Raw genomic sequence first — 19,247 nt, forward strand, 5'->3', positions numbered from 1 at the left:
AGCTAAAAAGAAAAATGCTTATAAAATTATATTGCACTTACTTTTTACACATTTATTTCACTTTAGATTGTAAGCTTCTTAAAGCCAGAGGTTTTAACTTACTCATCTTTGTATCCTAAAAGTTCAGACAACTCTTGGCACAAAGAGAACACTCAAAAAATTTTAAATTGATGGTTAAACACCTCCTACAAATAAGTACAAAGATGAAAAACTGTTGACTGCTAAAATTCCCTGGAGTAGCTTTTCCCAAACTACCACTTGTTAATAAGTGAAATGAAAATCAAAATGTGTTCTATGTTCAAATAACTGGTGAAAAAGTAGGATAAAACAAATGTGAACTAGTTTCTTTATAAGCAGAATTCTTCAAGTGTATGATCCATCTCCAAGAAGGATATACAGAATGCAACATTCCCTCAACGTTATTTAACCACAGAATTCTTGTATCATGATACACCATTTTCAAGAAATGTTCCTCCAATAAACTGTTTTATTGTATATATTTGTCATATTGGGTTTTGTGGGGAAAAATAGCTATTTTAAATGTTACAGAATTTTTACTTCCAAAAGTAAAAATTCAACCTTAATATTATTAAAATCAAAGTTACTTTGAACCCCGAATAGCCAAAGCAATCTTGAGAACGAAAAATGGAGCTGGAGGAATCAGGCTCCTTGACTTCAGACTATACTACAAAGCTACAGTAATCAAGACAGTATGGTACTGGCACAAAAACAGAAAGATAGATCAATGGAACAGGATAGAAAGCCCAGAGATAAACCCACGCACATATGGTCACCTTATCTTTGATAAAGGAGGCAGGAATGTACAGTGGAGAAAGGACAGCCTCTTCAATAAGTGGTGCTGGGAAAACTGGATAGGGACATGTAAAAGTATGAGATTAGATCACTCCCTAACACCATACACAAAAATAAGCTCAAAATGGATTAAAGACCTAAATGTAAGGTCAGACACTATCAAGCTCTTAGAGGAAAACATAGGCAGAACACTCTATGACATAAATCACAGCAAGATCCTTTTTGACCCACCTCCTAGAGAAATGGAAATAAAGACAAAAATAAACACATGGGACCTAATGAAACTTAAAAGCTTTTGCACAGCAAAGGAAACCATAAACAAGACCAAAAGACAACCCTCAGAATGGGAGAAAATATTTGCAAATGAAGCAACTGACAAAGGATTAATCTCCAAAATTTATAAGCAGCTCATGCAGCTCAATAACAAAAAAACAAACAACCCAATCCAAAAATGGGCAGAAGACCTAAATAGACATTTCTCCACAGAAGATATACGGACTGCCAACAAACACATGAAAGGATGCTCAACATCTTTACTCATTAGAGAAATGCAAATCAAAACTACAATGAGATATCATCTCACATCAGTCAGAATGGCCATCATCAAAAAATCTAGAAACAATAAATGCTGGAGAGGGTGTGGAAAAAAGGGAACACTTGCACTGCTGGTGGGAATGTGAATTGGTACAGCCACTATGGAGAACAGTATGGAGGTTCCTTAAAAAACTACAAATAGAACTACCATATGACCCAGCAATCCCACTACTGGGCATATACACTGAGAAAACCATAATTCAAAAAGAGACATGTACCAAAATGTTCATAGCAGCCCTATTTACAATAGCCCGGAGATGGAAACAACCTAAGTGTCCATCATCGGATGAATGGGTAAAGAAGATGTGGCACATATATACAATGGAACATTACTCAGGCATAAAAAGAAACGAAATTGAGCTATTTGTAATGAGGTGGATGGACCCAGAGCCTGTCATACAGAGTGAAGTAAGTCAGAAAGAGAAAGACAAATACTGTATGCTGACACATATATATGGAATTTAAGAAAAAAAAATGTCATGAAGAACATAGGGGTAAGACAGGAATAAAGACACAGACCTACTAGAAAATGGACTTGAGGATATGGGGAGGGGGAAGGGTAAGCTGTGACAAAGTGAAAGAGCGGCATGGACATATATACACTACCAAACGTAAGGTAGATAGCTAGTGGGAAGCAGCTGCATAGCACAGGGAGATCAGCTCGGTGCTTTGTGACCGCCTGGAGGGGTGGGATAGGGAGGGTGGGAGGGAGACGCAAAAGGGAGGGGATATGGGAACATATGTATATGTATAACTGATTAAATTTGTTATAAAGCAAAAAAATAAATAAAAAATAAAGATGACCTGTTCAAAAAAAAAAAAAAAAGTTACTTTGAAAAAAGGATATGCCAAAAAGACTCAGTTAGTCACCACATGTCTAGACATGTCACCAATTGGTGAGATTAAGTCCAATTATTTCCTATCCAGCTATATGGAATAGTTGTAATGAAAATAAGTATAAGAGATAGTCCCTAGGGGAAAAAAAAAAAAAGAGAGATAGTCCCTGCCAGGAAATGACTTAAAATCTAGTTTGGTAAACAAACATGCATATCTTTGGGAAAAAGTACTATAAAAAGCAAACAAATAAAAAATAAGAGACTCAAGAGGTATTATAACCAATGCAATGTTCAAATGGATCCAAGATTAAATTTTTAAAAGGCTAAGCAAATATTTTGGGGAAAACTGGGAAAATTTGAACATGGGTTGTAAAGGACATGAATTATTGATCATTTTCTCAGGTAGGTTAATGATTATGTTGTAAAGTTTAGGAGTAAAGTGTCTTGATTGCTATGTCGATCTGCTTTCACAAATGATTTGAGATAGACAGATGAAGACCAAGTGCAGCAAAATGTTAGTAACTGGTGAATTTAGGTAAAGAGTATACAGGATTTCACTTTACCATTCTTTCAACTTCTCTCTAGGTTTGAAATTAATCAAAATAAAAAGTTAAGGGGAAATACCACCTGACAAGGAAATTTTATTAGGTTACACATAAACAAGCATTCAGGGTAATAAATTATGACCATGTACTAGCTGGTTCAACTAGGGGGGAAAAGGTCTATGATGTATAATATCACACAACAGAAGCAACTTCTGGGTTAAAGTAACATTAAATATAATGAAGGCAATTAATATTGTTTATGCCACTTCTCCCTTTTCTTCCTCCCAGTTCTACCTTTGATCTTTCCCTCAGCCCTTGCTAACCTCAATTACTTTCACTAGATAACCGACTTTTCTTGAAGGAAAAAGGACTGGGCATGGTATGCATATACGTAGCTTTTCTTCTTCTGATGTAAACATTTCTTTTGTTTTCTTGTTAACCACATTTTAAAAATAAAGAGGGAATTCCCTGGCAGTCCAGTGGTTAGAACTCTGTGCTCTCACTGCCGAGGGCCCAGGTTCATTCCCTGGTCAGGGAACTAAGATCCCACAAGCCGTGCAGCCAAAACATTTTTTAAATTAAAAAATAAACAAAGAAAAAGTTGAGCACAATTCTGTTTCATCTCTCCTTCCAAAAAAGGAGAATACATTTAAACAATTTCATTTACTGAAGTTGATTCATTAGTACAAATTCCCACTACAAGTATTTCCATTCATACGACTGGGATGACATAATGATAACACTTGAACCATAGTTGAGAACTGCATCTTAATTTTTACTGCTTCTCATCTTCTTTTGAAAATTAATCATTTTTAACAGCAATTCAAGCCCCTTCTTCTCAATTACCCACTGAAATGACAAAAGGAATAAAAATGGAATTTTAGTTCACAGCATAGTTACAGCTAGATGGACAGTCCATGCATTTACTCTGACCTTTGCAGTGTAGTGAAGAAGGATGTTACCAGGCAGGTCAGCCATGTCAGACTCTTGAAATTTCCAAGGGCTTAAACAGTTTGGACCTGAAAATTATTTATACACACATACACACACAAATCATTGAATATATATGGCCTCCTCAGGTCTGTGTAATCAGAAAAAAATTTAATAATTAAGCTGTTTTAAGCTTCTTATATAACACAGTTAAAACACATTAGCCAAAATGTACTTTATTTTTATATCACATCCAATTCGTCTAACACCTAGTAGGAGAGGGGGTAGATCAATCTCTACTACAGAAAAGAAATTTTATACGGCATTAAAAACGAATATAGGGCTTCCCTGGTGGCGCAGTGGTTGAGAGTCCGCCTGCCGATGCAGGGGACACGGGTTCGTGCCCCGGTCCGGGAAGATCCCACATGCTGCGGAGCGGCTGGGCCTGTGAGCCATGGCCCCTGAGCCTGTGCGTCCGGAGCCTGTGCTCCGCAACGGGAGAGGCCACAACAGTGAGAGGCCCGCATACCGCAAACAAAACAAAACAAAAAACTAATATAAAACGTAACAAAGTTTATACATCTATCAAATGTAAAACAATTCAAATTTGTAAGATAAAACAGCAAAACAACCAATCAATAATGTGAATAGATATCACAGAAATGGAACAGCAAATGAGTAGGAAAAAACTCTTGACTTTACTAAAAAAAAAAAAACAAAAACAAAACTACAAATTAAAGCAAGGTTCCATTTTACATCAAAAAATAGAGGAAACAGTATTTACCATTCCATCTTAATGAGGCTGTAGTGAGTTGGATATACTTATGTGTTACTGGTAGGCACTGTCAATTGGTATATCCTTTATGAAAACTGAGTAGGCAACATGTATTGAGAGCTATAAAAATATTCACACCCTTTGAATATTTATCCTGGGAACTTATCATAAGCAAATCCATCAAAGTACAAAAAAAAATTGGTACAATAGTTCATCATATTTAATGTTTGAAGTTTATAACTATTAAAAATTATAAACCACCTAAGTAAATCATGCATTACGAATCTAATGAAATATTATGCAGCCATTAAGAATAATCATTATGAGTAATACATAACAAATAATTATTACTTATAAGAGTAGAATTTTAAGTAGGAAAATAGTAAGAGCAAAATCCAAACTATATAGCTATAATGACCACACTAAATGACTTATTATTAACTTGGAATTTATTTAGATTAAAGGTCAACTTCAAATACTTTGGTGAGTTTTAAAGTAACGACAAGGTTCTAACATAAACTTTTTAAGTGTGGACAGAGACATTCATCTCAAAACTCCATGTAATCTAAAAAAAGACATTCTGACAAATAATAAGCTAAGCTGCAGAGTTAATATACATAATTACTTATAGGCTTAACTCCTGAATTTTGCAAATAGTTATGATCAAATAACAACCAGTGTGTATCTTTAAACTCAGAGCCAAATGAAAAAGTAAAAGCCAAAACAAAAACTTGTAATTTTATCCAAGAACTCCTAATTCTAATGCCTTCATGAATTCTTCAGATATATTAATATATAAATTATAAAAATGACAAGTTTTGAATAAGACTCATATGACTCTAGAATCAGTTGTGTGACTTCTTATGAAGACAAACTTACACTTTGTTTCATCAATGTATTAAAGTCTGTCAAAAGCACTGGCAGTATTATAGATTGAATTGTGTACCTGCCCACTCAAAATTCCTATGTTGAAGCTCTAACCCCCAGTGTGACTGTATTTGGAGATAGGGCCTGTAAGGGGTAATTAAGGCTAAATGATGTCATAAAAGTCAGGCCCTAATTCAATAGGGCCCCTTATAAGAAGAGGAAAAGACAGCAGAGATCTCTCTCTGCACATACACACAGAGAACATATTCCATGTGAGGACAGAGCAAGAAGGCAGCCATCTACAAGCCAGGAATAGAGGATTCACTAGAGACCAAGCCTGACGGAAACTTGAGGTTGGAATTCTGGCTTCCAGAATTCTGAGAAAATAGTGTTTAAGCTATCTAGTCTGTGGTATTTTGTTATAGCAGTCCTAATAGACTAACACAGGCAGTATTATGGATGATATTTGAAATATTTCTCAAAGGTTTGTTTTTTTATGCATATCAAAAAACTTATAGTATACTATAATTAATTATAACGTATAATGTACTTGAAAGTTGTGAAGAGAGTAAATCTTAAATGTTATCAACACACACATTAAAAAATGGTAATTATGTGAGGGTATGGAGGTGTTAATCAACTTTATTACAGTAATCATTTTGCAGGGTATACGTGTATCAAATCAGCACATTGCATACCTTAAACTTATATATGTTATAATGTCAATATCTCAATAAAGCTAAGGGGAGTAAAAGTACGATGTGTGGTGGGCTTTTTCTTCCCTTTCAGTTCCAGTTAAAACAAATATAGTTGACCCTTGAACAACATGAGGTAAACTGTGTGGGTCCACTCATATGTGGATTGTTTTCGATAGTAAATAGACAGTACCACAATCTACAGATGCAGAACCATGCATACAAAGGAACTGCATATATATGGAGGGCCGACATAAGTTATATGTGGATTTTTGACTTCATGAAGGGTTGGCACCCCTAACCCTAGAGCTGTTCAATGGCCAACTGTACATTCTTTAGATCAAATATATTCTTCAGAATATATTTAGGCAACAGAAAAAACTATTTCAGTTTAATTAGGCAGTATGATGGTACATGCTCACCTGCTAAATATAATGCCTTCACCTGAAGAGGCTGCAGTGCTTCATAGAAGATGATAACAGACCCCAGCTGACCCTCCAGAGATGTGGGACACCCCCATTCACTGTCTTGTGTTCCAGCTGATATCAATTTGGTAATCAACTTTGATTTTTCCATTGTTCCTCCCCAGGAAGCTGATGACAAAATTCCACCAAATGATGTTCGATGAGGGGTAATGGGAGAAGAAAAAGGTGGATCTGGGATTTGGGATGGTGGAGGAGTGGTGGTTCTTTGCCCAGCTGAACCAATGCAGCAAGAAATAAAAGGCTAAAAGTAAGAAACAAACAAATATAATAAATTACACATTTTAATTAAATGTCTATCCTCATATTTAAAATAAAAGTACATAAAATTAAGCAGTACACTGAAAAACAAAGTTTTGTTTTTAGTGGATCATGCTGTGTGCATGTGTGTGTATACATAAGATATCATTACAGATGTTACATTTGGCCTATGGGATTTGGATGCATTACTTTTATAACTCACTTTACATCCTTCTGTAAATTTTGAATTTTTAATGAGTGTATATTTAGTAAAAGTTTTTTTACTTCACTATATTCTAAAGTAGAGAAAACCACCTTTCTCCCTTAAAATTTATAAGCAGAGAATTACACATCAGTATAATACTGCTAATTACAGATTATCCTGAAGTGATCATAGACATGAACAGCAACAAGAAACTACTGGAATCCTAGAAGGACTTGGAAAATAATTGAATCCATTCCATTATCTTTAGAAAAGGCCCTTTCAAAAATGTCCAAAAATTCTCAAAGAACTTTCACACTAATGTTGCTTAAGAATCACCTCAGTAAATAAATTCTATCTTATCCCTAACTACAATGTAAATATTTAAGGTTTCTTCATTATTGTTTCAAAATCAATGAAAAATTCGATGATGGAAAAGAGTGCATCTAAATATTTGGTATACCTGGAGAGCTTTATTAAATGATCCTTTGTCCTGCTCTATTCAATTTCTTTGGCTTTCCTGTTATGAGTCTATTTTTCTAAGACTTTAATTACATTTGTTTCTTCCTTGAATTGTTTTTCTTTATTATATGTTGTCTGACTTCACCTAATGATGACAGGCTAACAGAATTAAATATTAACTTACTATATCTTAGTATGCAGAAAACACTAAAACTTACAGGCACATATTTAGAATAAACAGAAGCTTATACATTAAACTGAAAAAATTTTCAAGAGTTTGCAATCAATTGGTCCCATAAAGAGTAGGTTAGGGACTTCCCTGGTGGTCCAGTGGTAAAGAATCCACCCTACAATGCAGGGGATGCAGGTTCAATCCCTGGTCAGAGAACTAAGATCCCACAAGCCATGGGGCAACTAAGCCTGCACGCCTCAATGAGAGAGCCCGCGTGTTGCAAGCTATAGAACCCACACGCCCTGGAGCCCACGTGCCCGGGAGCCTGCGCGCGCCACAACTAGAGAGAGAAAACCCGCACACCACAACTAGAGAGAGCCCGCGTGCCTATGGAAAGATCCTGTATGCCTCAACAAAGATCCCATGTGCTGGGCCTCCCTGGTGGCGCAGTGGTTGAGAGTCCGCCTGCCGATGCAGGGGATACGGGTTCGTGCCCCGGTCTGGGAGGATCCCATATGCCGCGGAGCGGCTGGGCCCGTGAGCCATGGCTGCTGAGCCTGCGCATCCGGAGCCTGTGCTCCGCAACGGGAGAGGCCACAACAGTGAGAGGCCCGCGTACCACAAAAAAAAAAAAAAGATCCCATGTGCTGCAACTAAGACCCAACACGACCCCCCCACCAAAAAAAAGGAAAATAAATGAATAATAAAATAAACATTTATTTTAAAAAAAAAAAGAGTAGGTTAGATGTGCTTACTTCATTCGTGGCAGGAAATCTCAGAGGGGCAGAGACCTTCTGCTGTCCATTGTCATAGATATATACAAGGCTCTGACCAAAGGGCCTTTTTCCAGGCATGTGAACAATGGTTATGTTGTGCTGGTAAAGTAAAACACATATTTAAAAAGTAAAAATTACATTAAGTCTTTGCAATAACAAATGTTTTCAGAGTATTACTATATAACTAGTTTGTGTGAAACCTAGAACAGTAAGTTTAAGCATAATTAAACACTGATTAAAATGATGCTGTTAAAGTAACAATTTTGCCTGTAGTACTATAAAAGAGCTTCTGACTATTCTAGAAAATCTACACACAATTGTAACATAGTACCTTTTCTGCATTTTCCAAGTCTATGAATGTTCTTTAGAATCAATGTTTCTAATGAGAAGCATTTTATTTTTTAAGAAAAGCAATAGAAATGCATTGTTTTTTAACAATTTCTGCTCTCATTTTAAATTGAAATTCAAAATCAAATTTGATTCTAGAAAACTTGAAATTTTTTCAGCAGAGAAATGATTACCGCTGAGATTATGATAAATGGTATTAACTCCTTTATAGGTAAACTTCAACATGAATAGAACTTTAACATAAAATTAATCAACTCTCAACAAGCAGATGATAACACCTGACGTACACACACCAAACATGTGTTTTTTTAAAAGGAAAGAACCCAGAAGTTAGATGTGATGCCCTAAAGCCTTACCCAGAGGGAATCACAGAAACTGTGGTCAGGAAGCATAACTGTTGCATATTCTCTTTTCGTGCACACTGCCACAACCAACATACCTGAATGGGTAATAAAAGCTTCAAAACCCATGCCACTTCCTGTAAAAAAGCTAACAAAAGTACGTATTATCAGAACTTTTGAAGTCAGTTGTACAGTTTCATCATCACTGGGGCACACAAAACCATAACTTCACCATGAATATCTTTACCAAACACACAGTGGCTTATATTCTATTGCCATACACCATCAATCCCACCTTGCCTCAAAGTTGATCTTTAAATCTTTTTCGGGCATAGCAGTTTAGTAAATTATAAAAGGTAGCCTTATACACAGAATGCCATTAGCAAACTCTAGCAAAACTATAAACTTTCAAATCTTCAAAATTCTTCCAAATAAGATTCAGAAAGAATGAATAAAGTCTTAAAAAATCACAAGGCATATTAAAATGTATTAGTTACTGAAGTAACTAAGTTTGGAAACACATAGGTTTTCTGGTCCTTCATATAAATATATAGTAGCATCCTCAATAGAACAGAGAAATCACCATTCATTTCAAGTTTACTATTCCTTTTTCCTCCACTTTTACAATAATTTTAAAAAGGAACTTTGTTTCCAAATTAGTTTCAGAACTTAACTAGCAAAATATTTGAGATATACAACTATTATTATAAAAGCAACAAAGCACTTAAAATTAAACTGTGTACACCCTAAGGAGGAGAGGCTTCAGATAAATTGTTGTACATTTAAAAAGTAGATGCTTAGGACTTCCCTGGTGGTGCAGTGGTTAAGAATCCACCTGCCAATGCAGGGGACATGGGTTTGAGTCCTGGTCTGGGAAGATCCCACATGCCGCGGAGCAACTAAGCCCATGTACCACAACTACTAAGCCTGCGCTCTAGAGCCAGTGAGCCACAACTACTGAGCCCGCGTGCCAAAACTACTGAAGCCTGCATGCCTAGAGCCCATGCTCTGCAACAAGAGAAGCCACTGCAATGAGAAGCCCGTGCACCACAATGAAGAGTAGCCCCCACCTGCTGCAACTAGAGAAAGCCCGCACGCAGCAACGAAGACCCAATGCAGCCATAAATAAATAAATAAAATAAAATAAAATAAAAGTTTAACAAAAAAACGGTATTCGAGGAAAAAAACAGATGCTTAGAAAAACGTTTTCCTGTTTAAGAATCACAGCATATATTATGAAAGTATTCATTTATATTCCATAACTTGTACCAGTACCTGTACAATTGTTTTCTTTTTCCTCCTTTGTTAGCACTGCCAAGAGTCAACTGATCCTGATCTAAGCAAAACCAAGCATTGAAAGAAAAGGCAGACCCTGGCCATTTCTGTATGGAAGGCACAGAAATTCCTGCCATACTATGTGACAAATTAAAATACTGCAGTGCGCTCTCTAGACTTTGTTTTCGGGCCATTGTCAGGATTGCTCGAGTTACAAGAGTGGTATAGGGGTGAATGTACTCAGATTCATCCACTCTCAACAATCTTAGTAGTTGACGGATTTCTTCTGAGCTCACTGACTGACTCCCCAGTGAACCATGGAGTGCAATCAAGTTCTCAGCACAAGTTCGATGGAGGGAAGAATGGGAATTAAGGGTTTCAATGATTCTAATTCCCATGTTTGCATTGACACAAGTAGTTCGACTCTGCCTATTAATACAACAAATTCTTTTCAGCCAATCAGAGATGAAGATTTGCAGGTCATGGGATTCTAGCTCTGGAAGCCACTGGATAAGAAGCAAGAGAGGCTGGACATTACTAATGCCCAAAATTCCAACTGAAGTGTGATCACCCTCTACAGCCTGTAAAGCAACATAAGAGACAAAAGGTTAGTTACCATCTTTGATACAAAGATAATGGAACTTCTTCTAATAAAGCTAAAAAAACCTCACCATATTCATAAGTTCTTTAAGTAGTTCCAGTGGTGGCTGACCCAGTGATTTTAATACTTCAAACATATGTGTATAACCAATTCTTTCTTTAAATACTTCCTGAAAGGAGAAATCAATACATCAAAGCAGATTTTCAAAGACTGAATTTGTTAGAATATTGAAAATGTTGAATAATACCCATTTAAGTTAATTAACAATATTAAAAAGATTATGAGTTCAATATTTCTGTTTTCTTAAGTCAGATGTCTTCATCTTAAATATATTTCATATACCTTCTGGAATACAATGCTACAATAAAATACCAAAATGGTAAAACAAATGGAATTAGCAAAGACTGTGTATTATAAAATTGTTATACTACTTGCAGATCCCTTTACTTTCTTCACTTGATTTGTTATTAGTACAATATTACTTGAAATCAAAACAAAAATGGAGAAAAAGTGAGGAGACTTTAGGAATAAAGGAGTCAGTAGCCTCAAAGAACTAGATTAAAGACTCCTGGCAATTTTGAGTAGTGGCCAAAAAACCTGGGTCCGGTTTTCTCTCTGCTCTTTGTATTGAGTTGGCCAAAAAGTGCCTTCGGTTTTTAAGTAAAAATAAAAGACACATTTTTCATTTTCATCAAGAACTTTACTGAACAACGTATTCACCCTTTTGTTCCACTACCTTCTGCCATTTTTCAGGCAACTTCATAATTCCATCTTCCCCAAATTTTTATCTTTTTGATTAAAGAACTCTTCCAAGTGCCTTTTACAGTCTTCTGGGGAATTGAAATTTTTTCCATTAAGAGAATTTTGTAAAGATCTAAATAAATGGAAATCTGAAGGTGCAGTGTCTGGTGAATAAGGCGGATGAATTAGAACCTCCCAGCCAAGCTGTAACAGTTTTTGCCTGGTCACCAAAGAAACATGTGGTCTTGTGTTATCCTGATGGAAGATTATGCATTTTCTGTTGACTAATTCCAGATGCTTTTTTGTCAGGTGCTGCTTTCAGTTGGTCTAATTGGGAGCAGTACTTGTTGGAATTAATCATTTGGTTTTCCGGAAGGAGCTCGTAATAGAGGACTCCCTTCCAATCCCACCATATACACAACCTCACCTTCTTTGGATGAAGACCGGCCTTTGGTATGGTTGGTGGTGGTTCATTTCACTTGTCCCACAACCTCTTCCGTTCCACATTGTTGTACAGTATCCACTTTTCATCGTCCGTCACAATTTGTTTTAAAAATGGAACGTTTTCATTATGATTAAGTAGAGAATTGCATGCAGAAATACGGTCAAGAAGGTTTTTTCGCTTAACTTATGTGGAACTCAAACATCAAAGCGATTCACATAACCAAGTTGGTGCAAATGGTTTTCAACACTTGATTTGGATATTTTGAGTATGTTGGCTATCTCCTGCGTATAACATTGATTGTTCTCAATTAATGTCTCCATTTGATCACTATCAACTTCAACTGGTCTACCCGACCGTGGAGCATTATCCAGCAAGAAATCTCTAGCACGAAACTTCGCAAACCACTTTTGACACATTCGATCAGTCACAGCACCTTCTCCATACACTGCACAAATCTTTTTTTTGCATTTCAGTTGCATTTTTACCTCTCTTGAAATAATAAAGCATAATAGGCCGAAAATGTTGCTTTTGTTCTTCCATCTTCAATATTAAAATGGCTATACAAAAATTCACCAGTTTTGTTAAGTCCTTTTTAAAACGCATGCTGATATGACAGTTGTCACATACAATCTAGCAAAACTGTTTCAAATGAAGTTAAAGACAACTAAGTGCTACTAGAGCCATCTTACAGGAAAAAAACGAACGAACCTTTTGGCCAACCCAATATCTAAATGGTCTAAATTATCTGGAGCACGAAGTTCAATTTAATAAGCTCTAAGTCACACTTGGACTAATGGGTACCAAAAGCCATAATGTAAATTGTAAAGAACACAAAAAACCTAGCAATACTAAATTGGTCCAGTAAGTTAGGCAAAAATATATACACATTATAAAATCAAAAGATTTAAACAAGTATGACTAGTTGTCTCCAGGAAGGGGAATTAGTTGACTGTGGGCCAAGGATAGGAAAAAAATATTTTTTCAAAAGGCATTTTAAAAAATAATCTTTCAAATTTTAAGCCATGCAACATATAATATAGTTTAAAAAATTATATTTAAAAAAGACCTGGACATCATTGCAGGTTTGAATTTCATAATACAGTATAAGCAATCCATTATACTCATGAACCAATTACTTAGAACTTAAAATAATTTTTTTCTTAAGTAACTATTATAAATGGAGATTAGATTTCCATGCCAGCCTGTAATAGTTGTAAAAGCCTATTCAGCAGGAATTTAACCATGAGTTATATATAGCGACATTTATAGGGAAAGTCAGTCTCCTAAAAAAAACCAATGGAAAGTAAGAAATACAACTGAAAGCATGGCTTAGGGAACAAGGAATAATTCATTTATTTCTGGTACTAAATGAAATATATTAGAAGTGGAGGATAAGAAGGTAAAATGGTAAAAATAATTATAGACACATACTTATTAAGCACTTACCTTGTGCCTGGCACTCTGCTTACCATTTTACACAGATGATGTCACTAATCCTTAAAAGTACTCAGTGGGAAAACTACTAGCACAGAATCAGCATAAGTGGACTGCAGGGCAGAGTCAGTGGTAGTGAATGAGAAGGGAAAGAAAATCCTGAGGGTCAGTGACTACAAACAAAGAAGCAGAATTTCCAAGGCCATCTGGAAAAACAAGTCCCAAATTGACAGGGCTGTTCACATGTGAAAATTTTTCATATTCTAGATGGTCATAAACTGACCAAATAGTGAAAGAGTGATTATTTTATTAATGAAGAAAAATTATGATATAAAATTTAATTCTTTAAATGAGCTAATCAAATAATCACTTAAAATGATCCTTTCAACATTTCAACACCAGTGCTCTCTTCCCATTCGTTGACTGATGCTGTAAATCCCTAGAGCTTGCAGTGAGTCATCAATGCTTTAAATAACCCCAAAGTACTGCCCATAGGCATCTGTCTTTTAAATTATCAGCAAAGTGATTCCTATACAAAGATGAGATATTTTGTGAATTACTTCATGAGTGAAACCATATGTATTTTATACTTTCATACATTACTTTGGGAATTATATAGTGAAAACAGGTATATCTACGATAACATTTTAGAGCTTGAGGACATATGTTTTACCTTAGCAGCTGGAGATTTGTTCATTACTGCTGTCAAAGCCTGAATGGTTGATACAGCCAAACAATCCAACTGTGCCTGAAACACCTACCAGAAGAGGAAAAAAAGGTAAGAAATTAACAAATGTGTTCAAGATTTGTATTCAGTTAGGAAGCCTTTCTTCTGAAAACCTCAAAAAAATATTTAACATGCAATACATTCTTCTTCCAATGAAATGGATCTCTGAAACACTAAAACCTGTAGGAAAAGTTACATACTTGACAGAAAATAAGCCATATGTCAAGAAGAATAAGGTTACATTCACTCATTATATTAAAATGCTTTGGGGGGGAAAAAACCCACCAAGATTAAACATGCTTTTAAAAAGTAATGGACAATCTCAAGAGGAAGGGAGGGAGGGCTATCACGGGAAATTCTTGTCTGTTTTAATTTTCCTTCAAAAATACACTTGAAACTTCCTAGGTTAAAATTTCATTAGCATGTATAATAAGATGTCTAAAACAGTCTTATCTATATAGTTTCCAAACCCTGTGTTATAAATGAAATGGTATGTGCATATATCAATCAATCACATTTGCAAACAATAACATACCTGTATTTTTATATAAAATGGAGAAATTTGAGGCAGAACAGAAAATGAAATATGTATCTATAAGCACTGTCATGTTTTTGAGAAGGCAAGCTTTAATGCCAGAAGTTGTAAGAAAAAATAAATACCAGCTCCATTTTGTCTATTTCTGTTTAAGCTTCATCATAAAGAAGAGATGTGTTAAATTTCAGGGCAGTACATTCATAGCAAAAGAAACAAAAACAAAATAGAACATCAACAATATAAAAAAACTGAACGTGAATGTTATATCATCTGACTTAGTCAACCACGAAAGCATAGTGTGAGGACTAGAAAGTTGTAAAAATTACCAGTCCCCAAAATCTGCTTTTGGTAATATATTACTATGACTTGAAGCTCGTTACCCCACAAATAGAATTTTCCTCTCTGCCTCTCACTAAAAATGATCTGAGTAAAGGGGGACTGATTAGATCTTTGTCATTGTGAGCTAAGCTCTATCATTTTCAGGCAAGTTATTTAAGCTGGTATCTTGGTTTTTGTTGATGTTGTTTATTTATTAAACATTATTACATAAAATAAACATATTACATGTGTAATAAACATATTATCATATGCATTAAACATTCTGCATACAGAATATCATACTAAGATTAAAAAAAAAAAAACTAAGATTTTTTTCTCGACTTTATTGAAGAGGACTAGGCATCACAGTACCTATAATCAGGAATACTAATTGTCAACCTCAAAGGGATTATTATAACATTTTATAAATCTATATAAGAAGACTTTAAGAGGGGCTAACACTTATATGGAAATCCAGAATGGTAGTCTGTAATTGATATTTCACATCCAGAAGAGAACAGATTATCATGTCTCTTTTTATATACCACAGCTCTATTTATACACCTGGACATTAAGATAATGCTAATAATATGTTAATAAAAGATATCACATAAGCTCTCTCACAAACATTCTGGGAAAGATAAATAACAAAGCAATTTTTATAGGTAGTTTTTGCCAACCTAAATTGCCTAATGTATTGTGAAAAGCAAGATAAATTGTATATATCTGCCTTATACCCGTGTAAAGGTGAGTTTTTAGAAAAGAAAAAAGTTAAATTTTATGCTAAATTAAGACTCAAAGAGCTCGGCATCTTCTTCCCTTCCTCCAAGATTTGGGTTGTCCATTGAATTATAATAATCATTTGTCAACAAGAGGCAAAGAATCAAGATATTAAAACTGATCAAACATATTCACGAACAAAGCCCTAAGGTCCCAATACACCACAATGCTTAGAAAAAGAAGCCCCCAAAATATGGAGTCATCACTAGGTGGACAGCACTGATATTGGGATTCCATTCCTGTACTTTATATTTCCTCAAACTGAAAAGAAGACACACATACATAGATGGAATCCTGTCGATCATATATATCCCTCACCAAGATTTCAATATATTTATCTTTTAGATGAAAGCATTTATTTTTAAATTTTTAAACAATTTTCAAAAATAATTAATGAAGATTAGAAATAGATAATGTTTGTATACTTTAAAACATAAGAAGAAAAGTACAGGAATAGGTGCTCCCATTGACTGATTTTGGACTTCAGCTGAAACAAGATGCAGGCTTTGTAGATACCTGGTCCTCATTCATTTCTGTCAGTAATTTGTTGGCAAGGTCTTTCTCGTTCTTGTCTGCCACCTTACTGTTAGCATTTAAAAATAGCTGTTAAAAACAGAGACAAGAATAATGGAGAAAGAACATTAAATTGTTACCTATAAGCAGAAGTGAAGCTTAAATGGATTTCCATATCTCTTGAAATAAATCCAAGAATCCACTCATGAAGTATACCACTCTTAAAATGACAATCAACTGTCCACTTTCTGGATTACTAACTAACATTAGTTCATATACTCTGTAATTAATTATCAGTTATTTCTCTCTGAAACTCAAAGTTACCAAAATAAGAAACAACAGCAATAATTAAATAATTATTAGGAATACTTAGTTAATATTCCTGAATTCTTAAAGAATCAGCAGGGAATGACTCATAGAAGAGAAGGAAACTGCTATTGAGACAGACTAAAGATACTGTAGTAAATAATGTATAGTAAGGGTTCTGCAGCCACGTAGGTGTGTGAAATGCTATTAAACTAACTTTAAAAAGGGGTCTTTCTGGAAATGCTTCTCAGAGTCTCAAATATGCTAATGTGTACTTTGACAAGGGAGGTCAGTGTGTAGTATTTCCCTAACTTATCTGACCACACATTTTGTTAAAAATTTTGTTAACAGTATTCTCCAAAATTATCAAGAGTTGAGCATAATTTATATTAGTTTGTACACTAGAAAGATGGATTAGGATTACCTCTGACATACATTGAGACTGCCCTTTTCTGAAAGAAATGAAAGAATCAAGTAGTTTGGCTTACATAAGTAAAACCCAGCATCCCAAAAGATCTCAGTCACAGTTTGGGTAAAGAGGAAAATAATTCAAATGAGAGTGAAAAGGGAGAGAAAGTTAGATTTATAACGGGATTTATCAAGAGCATCCTAAGAAGGAAGTTCTTCTTAGGAACTACTATCACTTCAGAAATTGAAAACAAAAATCCAGTAATGTGCTGAAATAATGCAATATAAAATAAAATGGGTAATAGTAAGGTATGCAAGAGCATAAGTAAAGCTAAACCTAAAAATAGATTAGCGTACGCAATTCAGGCTTTGGAATCAGAAACCTGCATTTGAATCTTGGTTCTGCTACTTATTAGCTGTCTGGTTTTAAGGAAAACTACTTAAATTCTCCGAGTTTGTTTTCTCAGAAATGAAAAGAATAATATATCATGAAATTGGCGTGCAGATTAAATGAGATAATCCATGTTAGGTTATTAGCCTAAAACTGACATACAACAAGGGCTAAATAAATGAAAGCTGGTATCATTATTAGCAGCAAAGATTTTAAAATAGTAATATTCCATATTATCTAGGTGCAATAACACAGGACTGCTCAAAACTGATGAAAGTAAAAATAAGTAAAGTCTTTCCAGAAAGCAATCCATATCAAGATTCTTTTAAAAAGTTCTTACTCTTTAAATCAGTAATTGTATTTCTAGGAATCTACTCAAAGAAACAGTCAGAAATTGACACTAAGATTTTGGAAGAGAAATGCTCACTTCAATTCTGTTTACAACAGCAAAAAATTAGAAACCAGTCAAATATCAACATAATAGAATATGTTAATAAATTATGGTTCATCCATAGGTTGAAATAGAAATCCTCAAATTTTCTGGTCTGAAGACCCCTTAACACTCTTTAAAAAATTACTGAGAACCCCAATGAACTGAACTTTTATTTATGTGGGTTACATCTATCAATATTTACCATATCAGAAATTAAAATCAAGGCGTTTAAAAAATATTTATTTATTCAAAAAATAACAAATCCATTACAAGTTTATACAAATAACATGTTTATGAAAAATATATTTTCCAAAATATACCTTAGTGAGGATGGCACTGCTTTTACATTTTTGCAAATCTCTTTAAATGTCTGACTTAAGAGAAGACAGATGAACTCTCCTATCTGCTTTTTGTTTTGTTTTTGCGGTACGCGGGCCTCTCACTGTTGTGGCCTCTCCCGTTGCAGAGAACAGGCTCCGGACGCGCAGGCTCAGCGGCCATGGCTCACGGGCCTAGCCGCTCCGTGGCATGTGGGATCTTCCCGGACCGGGGCACGAACCCATGTCCCCTGCATCAGCAGGCGGACTCTCAACCACTGCGCCACCAGGGAAGCCCTCTTATCTGCTTTTGCGTTCAGACTTTTATAATGTTGTTTTGGTTACAGTTTAAGAAGAAAATTAACTTCAAAAAGAAATTTTTTTAAGATTAGACTTTGCAGACTCCCTAAAATGATCTTGGGGATCCCATACTTTGAGAACTGCTGGGTTGAAATACTTGCAGTCATTAAAAGCAATCTTTTGAAAAATATATGATAGCATATGGAAAGATTCATGATATAACACAATTAAAAGCAGAATAAAAAATATTCAGTAGTATTCCAATTTTGTAAAGGAAAATACATCCACATTAAAAATATACACGCAAATATGTATATTTTGCAACATTTTAAATACTGTATATATGCTTTGTAAAAAAATATTGTTATGCTTCTTTTTTCCTCCAAAAGCTCTATATTGTGTATTGTTCTAGAAGTCAAATAAATATCTATTTTTAAAAAAATGAAAAGAAACTTGCTCAAGGTCACTAAGACAATGTGTATAAATCCAGACAGGTATGATTCCCAAAGTCAGGCTTTCAACTACACCATTTTGTCTATTCACTCCTAACACTCTTTTCCATAAAGTAACCCTTGGTTGATCCTCTGATAAATTCTCATTCTTGGGCTTCCCTGGTGGCACAGTGGCTGAGAGTCCGCCTGCCGA

At 35.0% G+C, this 19,247-nt stretch overlaps 1 protein-coding gene across 2 annotated transcripts in view; it reads right to left on the reverse strand.

The window, feature by feature from the left end:
* Window positions 1–19,247, reverse strand: part of NBEAL1 (neurobeachin like 1) — a gene marked incomplete at both ends in the record, with an annotated part of 180,874 nt that overhangs the window by 101,891 nt on the left and 59,736 nt on the right. Inside the window, 8 exons of one of the 2 annotated variants that reach the window (XM_079709951.1) lie at window positions 3,722–3,807; window positions 6,478–6,781; window positions 8,369–8,488; window positions 9,094–9,226; window positions 10,354–10,934; window positions 11,025–11,123; window positions 14,248–14,331; window positions 16,451–16,537. In XM_079709951.1, coding sequence (XP_079566077.1) covers window positions 3,722–3,807; window positions 6,478–6,781; window positions 8,369–8,488; window positions 9,094–9,226; window positions 10,354–10,934; window positions 11,025–11,123; window positions 14,248–14,331; window positions 16,451–16,537 — 1,494 coding nt within the window. The remainder of the gene's footprint in view (window positions 1–3,721; window positions 3,808–6,477; window positions 6,782–8,368; window positions 8,489–9,093; window positions 9,227–10,353; window positions 10,935–11,024; window positions 11,124–14,247; window positions 14,332–16,450; window positions 16,538–19,247) is intronic. The other variant, XM_079709952.1, reaches the window with a different exon arrangement.

The sequence above is a fragment of the Hyperoodon ampullatus genome (assembly GCF_949752795.1).
Source record: "Hyperoodon ampullatus genome assembly, chromosome: 8".
Taxonomy (NCBI): Eukaryota; Metazoa; Chordata; class Mammalia; order Artiodactyla; family Ziphiidae; genus Hyperoodon; species Hyperoodon ampullatus.